Below are 8,501 nucleotides of genomic sequence, written 5' to 3'. Positions count from 1 at the left end.
CGTCCGTGCTGGCCGCGGGCCCCGCCGGCGCCACGAGGGACACGTTCCCGAGCAGCGCAGCAGCAGATCCCACGTCCGCGCCATGATTGGGAACACCGATGAGCCGACCCCGGATAAAGCCGCGATCGAGTGCATCGGAAGGGAAGGTATCCAATCTGTCTTATTTTTTTTCTTGAAAAAACAATATACGATCTGCCATTTGATGTAAGTATATATTTTAAGCGAGGGAAACGGCGCGGCAGCCAATGGGCGCGGCTCTGGATCTCGCCATCGTCTCTAGCGTCTCTTTCTTTTATACCGCCACCTGACTTGTGACTTGTCCCGCCTTCTTCTCCCTCCCTCCCTCCCTCCACTTTCTCCACGGGCTTCCGTACGCCCTGCGCCTTCTGGTTGCGGGTCTCGTACTCTTCCGTCTCCGCCATCGTTTCCCACAGGAGAAGCAGAAGCAGGGGAGGAGGCTGCCCTGCCCTTGATCACGAGAGCAGCAGAGCAGGCGATTCTTCGCGGTGAAGGGGCGCCGGGTCCAATCAGGTAATCTTGAGCTTCATCTTGAGCCATGTTGCGCTGCTCGTTAATTTGCATTCCCTTCCTTCTCGTTTCCCGTCCAAACTTGCCGTTACTTCGGAGTTAGGACATGGGTGGTGGATAATGATGGAGCAAGCATGTTCATGCCGGGACCATGCTCATTGATTCTCGGAAGAGCAGTATGCTATGTACTCCTTTCTCCGACAAGTATTCCCGGATGGAAGGAATAGATGCTGGTAGTCTTTTGAATTAGCTATGGCGATGGGTGTGGCTACAAGTGTTCTACGTACGTCCACTAAGAACTACTAGTACCGCTTAATTTCTCCCAACAACAGAAATAACGGCAAACAAACACAAGGCCAGGCTCGGTCCCGACGTGGCAGCCACACCCGTTCATGGCCTTGGCGTGACGTCAAATTGTGATAGGAAAGCATATGGAGCACAAAATCTGAACAAAAAAGAAAACTACATGGTCTCGTTTTCTCTCCCCAGGAGATATATCAGACATCACGGTTTAGAACCCTTAGATCATACTCCCCCTGTCTCAAAGTGTCAAAAACGTTCTTATATTATGGAACGGAGGAAGTAAGTGTTAGACCATGTAGCACTCGTTCTGCTGCTGGCTCTACTACACATTGCAGCACGGACGTTCTGCAAGTTACAGTAGTGCCCTTTTTGTAGCATTCTGTTGGCCTGCTTATTTGATCGAACCTTGTCATAACATGTACTGTACCGAGCAATGGATTAGCTGAGTTCGTAGAAGTATTAAAAAGAGACAGTAGGATGCGATTACTCCTAACTCTCTTTTGAGCGACTATTCTTGTCCTCTTGTCCACATGTGGGAAGGATAAAGATGAAGATGAACGAAACGGTCCGCTGATTGATCGATCCGGAAAGGTAACTGGAGGATCGAGTTAACAATGATGAGATGAGCCGTGAGTGGGCGGCAAAGCTGGCCGCGACGTGTGGACTCGAACCCTATTCTTCTCTTGTGGGCGTTGGAAAGAAAGATCTCGAGCCCGATTCGTCCCGTCGAAGCGGGAATGCACTGCCTTTACACGTGCAGTAGTTGGGAGGCCGCTAGGAGTACTAGTTGGTGTGTATGGCTGCCAATTTGACCTTGTTTTTAGGACTCTTTAATTTAAATAGAGATCGACAGGTGTGCAAGAATGGGACTCCATCTCTTTTGTGCTAACACGGGACGTAGAAAATGGCTTTTGCTTCTGTTAGGGGATGGCTAAGATGGACTCGTACGTGCGTGACGTTGTAATGGCAGTGAACAGTGATCTCAACCCATGTCGCCACAATAACTAGGAGTATACCTCCTCTCCGGTTGGCTTGATTTCGGTTTGGCGCGAAACCAGTCCAGACCCATACAAGAGACAGACAGCCGGCGTCTTTATCTGAACAGTACCTCTCTCGCCTGCACCGGATATCACCGGCAAGCTAGGCGGGCCCACCAGCGCCCGTTGTTTTCTTCCCTACCGGTGGGCATCGTCAGCTTCACATATTTTCTTTTCTTTTCCGTTTAGTACCTGGCAGAGAGCACCTGATAATTAGGTGGGGAGCGGCCGGGGTACGAGTAGGTCGGGAGAAATCATGTGGCGCACGCACGTGAACGGCTCCCCCGCCATTTTCGTCGGGTCGCCGCGACAGCAGCGTCGCTCGCTGGCCGTGGCCGGCCAAATTTCCGTAGGCCGGCGTGCGCGTGCAGGGCCGCCCATAAAATGCGCAGCGCTTGTCCGCTGGCCCTCGCTGGTTCGCCAGCGCGATGGCTCTTCCGTTTCCTGCTCCATCAGTTTCGGAAATTTTCTTGTTCTTCTCGCAACAAAACAAAAGAAAAGAAATAAATTCCCACCAGAAAAAACCCGAAGGATTCGCCGTTGAGTTTCTGTCAAAGTCACGTGGAACACGTGTGTTCCAGACGGATCTAAGACTTTTTTTCCCAGATTTTTTCACATGCTGTAGATGGAAGAAGCGCCACTGATACGATTTGTGCCTGATTTAATCTCCCGTGCCCTTCCTATTATTTATTGTTTCGCGCTTTCACTCACTACCATTTCTGTCGCTCACGCGCCTCCCATAAAGCGCAGGGACCCAAGGAGGGAAGAGGAGGCAAGCGTCAGCAAGCAGCAACAGCGCGGACGGCCAGGAAGCAAGAATGGACGGCGACCACGCGCCGCATTCCAACTCCAACCAGCACCCGCCCCCGCCGCCGTCGCCGTCGCCGCTGCCGGAGCGGGAGGGCAGCTTCAACTACGACATAGAGAGCATGGACGGCGGCGGGTGGCGCGGCGCGGGGAGGTACGCCTCGTCCGACGCCCTGCTGCGGTACGACGACGACGGCCCGCGCGAGCCGCTGCTGCGGAAGCGCACAATGAACACCACCTCCCAGATCGCCATCGTCGGCGCCAACGTCTTCGCCATCGAGAGCCTCGACTACGAGTAAGCGCCCCTCTCCCCCCCTCCCCGTCTCCACTGATTTTAATTTAATGTTTGACTTGGAAACGAGAAAGTTCGTCGGCATCTGCTGCTCAATTTCCAAGGGGAATACGTTATCCTTCCGAAAGCGTGATCCTTTTTGTCTTGTATATACAGAACTGTACTTTTTTTAAACTCTCTACTTTTTATTTTAAAGAACGCGGATACTGTCATCTAGGATTATTATAAGGTTCTTTACCTGTCCAACGCCAGGATTTTTCTTTCGAATGCAATCCTAGGAACGTACTACTTCGAGTAACACTCATTAAGTGTCGAGCCGATTGCACAAACCACAAAGCTATCATTGAAGAAAGGGAAAAGGGGGTAAAATGGGGAGTTGTAGTCCATTTACACAAACAAGCAGTAATTTGTTTATGTTATCAAAGTTTTCATGAATTTAGATGTTTATTCACTGACTGCAATGTGCAAAACTATATAAGATAACAAGAATGTAAAAAAAAGGGCTGTTGCATAAGTTCGATGATTGAATTCTGCAGGGAAAAAAATAACGTGGTGTGCAAAAATGCACATGGTAATACCGTATACCTACTTGGCGTGTTTCATTACTCGCGCTCTGAAAACTCTGTGCGGTGTGTTTCAGAATTGTGGAGAATGATCTTTTCAAGCAAGACTGGCGATCGAGAAAGAAGAATCAGATATTTCAGTATGTTGTCCTGAAATGGGCATTGGTTCTTCTTATTGGCTTGTTGACTGGGCTTGTTGGCTTCTTCAACAACCTTGCAGTCGAGAATATTGCTGGATTCAAATTGGTGCTCACAGGTGATCTTATGCTCCAGAAGAGGTAAAGCTTCACTCCGGTGCTTTTGCTGTTTTACCATAAGGTGTAGTTTAAATACATTAGTATGTTGTTTCCCCATACTGTTTGGTTTGCAGCAATGGAGTAATGTGAAGTTGTCGATTGCGTGCTGCTTCCAGTGCAGGTACTTCACAGCATTTTTGGCATACGGAGGCTGCAATCTAGTCCTAGGAGCCACTGCTGCAGCACTATGCGCTTACATAGCACCAGCTGCTGCTGGGTCTGGCATCCCTGAAGTTAAAGCATATCTTAATGGAGTTGACGCTTACTCTATTTTAGCTCCCAGCACACTCTTTGTCAAGGTAAGATTTAACTCAGATTCATGCTTTTATTACGTTTTGAGTAATACCTGCTTTATGGTAAAAAAATATGCTAGCTTATATTGGTATTTAGATTACTTGGATCATTGCTGGAATTTGCATCCTTACCTCTGAAATGATTTGCATGCCTGTCACAGAACCTATGGCACCTTTTCAGTGTTGCTAGGTAGTATAGGAAAGGAAATAACGACGTTTTGAAATCTCAAACAAGTAAGTTTGTCTTCGGAGGTATTAGGTTTCAGAATTTTCGGCGAGCAGTCAGAGATTGTATGGTACCATCCATGATTTCTTTCCAGCTGTGCTGATTTGCCTAAACTGTTGCTTACAGTCCATATAAAGGAGCAGCCCGGTGCATGTTAGCTCCCGCTTGCGCAGGGTCCGGGGAAGGGTCCAGCCACTTCGGGTCTTTAGTACGCAGCCTTTCCCTACATTTCTGCAAGAGGCTGTTTCCAGGACTTGGACCCGTGACCTCATGGTCACAAGGCAGCAGCTTTACCAATGCGCCAAGGCTCCCCTTCGCTTACAGTCCTTCATATAATAAGCAAAATCCTATCTGCTACAGAAATAAAATAACTTGGAAAATTAATCTATAGTTGAAACTCTGCATCATCCTTTCTCTTATGGCTGTAGCCTGTAGGCCATTCCGGACAATACATCTGTTACATGAGGACACTCATCATTATTTTATTTCCGTTTTAGTTTTGTCGGAAACTTCAGAAAATTCCTATGTTATCATTGTTGAGATTTCTTCAGATTTGTGATGCCAAAGGCAACCCACTACTTTCCAGAGCTTGTCATTTGTGGAACTCTGGAGAGAAAAAAGATTCAGTTGCAACGCATATGGTTGATAACTTCAGAATAAAGTGATGGAGTATAACCAGCTGGCAAATAATTGGACCAATAAAAACAGTTGTTTCTAATTGTATACAGAGTCAAACTATGTTGTTCTCATGACTTTCTTCAATTATGCTGCAGATATTTGGTTCAATACTTGGAGTTTCAGGTGGATTTGTACTTGGGAAAGAAGGTCCCATGGTGCATACTGGGGCATGCATTGCCAACTTGCTTGGTCAGGGGGGATCACGCAAGTACCATCTCACATGGAATTGGCTGAAATATTTCAAAAATGATAGAGATAGACGAGATTTGATTACATGTGGTGCAGCAGCTGGAGTGGCAGCCGCATTTCGCGCACCTGTTGGTGGTGTACTCTTTGCTCTCGAGGAAGCAGCATCATGGTAGCACCTCTTTCCCTTCTCAAGCTGTTCATCCGTACCTTCATGTAGATGACAATCTTGTCAGATGTGCTCTAACTTTTTTATAACCGTGTTTCTAGTTACCACTTTGAAACTACAAATTGAATAATAATAATAAAAAAACTTCATTGTCCATCGACACTGGCACTGGGTATGTAATAATTTACTAACTTCCACAACCTAAACCTGACATTAAAATGGTACAGACCACAAGTTGGTATGCTGATAATGCAATTAGTTGAAAATGGATAAACCTCTACGTGGAAGAAGTACATGGGTCTAGGGGTGAAAACAAACTGGATAGTGGTCAAATGATATTTGATCCATATGAAAAGGCGAATGGAAACTTGATTTGAACTTCTACTCGATTTGGTCGAATTGGATATCTGCATAACTACTAGTTTGCAATTTGAGCTTATCTAATGAAACATCAATTTTACACTTATTCAAGAAAATTGTCTAATTAATTAGACATATAGCGGCAAAATATTATATTTATTGATTTATTGAATTCGAGTTGGTCTTCAGGTGAAATAACATTTCAGATAAAGAAAATTAAAATCTTATTCACATCTATAATTTTCCATATATTTTGAATGTGGAAGAAGGTATTGATCGGATGGGTTTGTAAACCTTATGTGTCCTATTGAATGTGGAATAGGTAGTTAAATAATGCTCCCTCCGTCCCAAAATAAGTGTCTCTGATTTGGTACAAAGTTAGTACAACTTTGTACTAAATCAGCGGCACTTATTTTCGGATGGAGGGAATACGAATGTACTCCTGTTTCACATCCGTGCATGGTTAATATGATTGTTACGTGAACGTGTTCCTTTTCTTGTGTTTCTTTTTAGCTTTTCCCATGACTATAAGGTTCTGCTTTTGTTTATTCAGGTGGCGAAGTGCTCTTCTGTGGAGAACATTCTTCACAACTGCTGTTGTTGCTGTAGTGTTGAGGGCCCTGATTGAGTTCTGTCGTAAAGGAAAATGTGGTCTCTTTGGGCAAGGAGGGTTGATTATGTTTGATCTTAGCTCGAACGTCCCATCATATGGTACCCAAGATCTCATCGCGATTATAATTCTTGGAGTAATTGGTGGCGTCTTCGGAGGCCTTTTCAACTTTCTCTTGGATAGGATTCTTCGTGTCTACAGTATTATCAATGAGTAAGTGTGTACTTTTGCCAATTTTTATCTCTCAATTTGAAAACAAAAAACCTCATTTACATTATCATGCATCCATGCAGGAGAGGCGCTCCATCCAAGATTCTTCTCACCATCACAATATCGATCATCACTTCGGCGTGCTCCTATGGGCTCCCTTGGCTTGCTGCGTGCTCTCCGTGCCCTGTTGGTTCAATGGAGGAATGCCCCACCATTGGCCGCTCTGGAAATTTTAAGAGCTTCCAGTGCCCGCCTGGTCACTACAATGGTCTTGCATCACTCTTCTTCAACACAAATGACGATGCCATCCGCAATCTCTTCAGCCGTGGTACCGAAAATGAGTTCCACATGTCTAGCCTTTTCGTCTTCTTCATTGCTATCTACTGCCTTGGTCTCGTGACGTATGGTATTGCTGTCCCATCTGGTCTCTTTATCCCGGTAATACTTGCCGGGGCAACATATGGGCGCATCGTTGGGACACTTCTCGGTCCCATGTCTGATATCGATCCTGGCCTCTTTGCACTGCTGGGTGCCGCATCTTTCCTTGGTGGAACAATGAGAATGACCGTGTCGGTCTGCGTGATCCTTCTGGAGCTCACAAATGAGCTCCACATGCTCCCCTTGGTCATGCTCGTCCTCCTGATATCGAAGACCATAGCCGATTGCTTCAACAAAGGTGTGTATGACCAGATCGTGGTGATGAAAGGCTTGCCATTCATGGAGGCTCATGCTGAACCGTACATGAGGCACTTGGTAGCTAGTGATGTTGTGTCTGGGCCACTCATCTCCTTTTCGGGTGTTGAGAAGGTGGGCAACATCGTTCATGCGTTAAGGATCACGGGCCACAACGGGTTCCCGGTGGTCGACGAGCCGCCTGTATCAGAAGCTCCGGAGCTGGTTGGGCTGGTGCTTAGGTCACATGTGTTGGTTCTTCTGAGTGGGAGGAACTTCATGAAGGAGAAGGTGAAAACAAGTGGTAGCTTTGTGCTTAGAAGATTTGGTGCGTTTGACTTCGCCAAGCCTGGTTCCGGGAAAGGTATGAAAATCGAGGACCTAGATTTCACCGAGGAAGAAATGGAGATGTATGTGGATCTCCATCCAATCACAAACACTTCACCGTACACGGTGGTCGAAACAATGTCGCTTGCAAAGGCTGCAGTCCTGTTCAGGGCACTAGGGCTAAGACACCTGCTGGTTGTGCCAAAGACCCCAGGGGTGAGGCCTCTCTATCTCCATAATAATATCCATACATGCCCCAGATCCTTAAATATTCTATTGCACTTTTTTGTTTGCCAATTATAGGGTGTTAACAATTTTTTCTTTCTTGTTTTGGTGCAGAGATTTCCTATAGTTGGGATTCTCACCAGGCACGATCTGATGCCGGAGCATATCCATGGGCTGTTCCCCAATCTCCGCAAGTCACATTGAGAAGTAAATCAGCAGGCCATACAACATTTTCTTGCTGTATTGTTATTTCTCATGAAGGTGCTTCTTCATTGGATCATGGAATAATCAATCTGATATATTTATTGTAAAAAGGGCTGATTCCCTGATCAGCAGTCGAGTGGATTTCATTTTGTCAGCCTGTGATCTTTGTGTAACAAAACAATCCTCTCCTTGTCAGTACATGTTCTCTCTTTTTGCTTCACACGTCTTCTCATATGCACCTGCTGTAACTTGGACCGCAACACCTTGTCGGTAGTAGCAACATGCTATCCATGGCGATCTCTGAACAAATGATGCCGACAAGGCTCTGAAATCTGAATCTTAGTATTCATTCACGACCAAGGAGATGCAGCTGCTTCCAAACGCACTGGCTGGCTGTCCACACGTCAGTGGGGTGGCGCCTCGTTTGTTGCTGTCACATGCTGGTATTGGTTCTTGCAGCAGGATCGCCGGGATCCTCCTTTCCACAGCGACTCCGGTGGCACCTACTGCTGACC

General features: G+C 46.4%; 1 protein-coding gene across 1 annotated transcript; it reads left to right on the top strand.

The window, feature by feature from the left end:
• Positions 1-330: 330 nt before the first annotated feature.
• Positions 331-8,206, top strand: LOC123053389 (chloride channel protein CLC-c; the record flags this gene model as incomplete). The annotated part of the gene is given in 8 exon segments (XM_044476861.1): positions 331-531; positions 2,619-2,970; positions 3,608-3,808; positions 3,948-4,125; positions 5,119-5,381; positions 6,292-6,561; positions 6,642-7,773; positions 7,897-8,206. Coding segments are annotated over 7 exon segments (2,418 nt in total). The 3' UTR covers positions 7,987-8,206.
• Positions 8,207-8,501: the final 295 nt, after the last annotated feature.

Source organism: Triticum aestivum, chromosome 2D (genome assembly GCF_018294505.1).
Source record: "Triticum aestivum cultivar Chinese Spring chromosome 2D, IWGSC CS RefSeq v2.1, whole genome shotgun sequence".
Classification (NCBI taxonomy): Eukaryota; Viridiplantae; Streptophyta; class Magnoliopsida; order Poales; family Poaceae; genus Triticum; species Triticum aestivum.
Note: the sequence above shows the minus strand (reverse complement) of the source record. Positions and strands in the feature narration are given on the sequence as shown.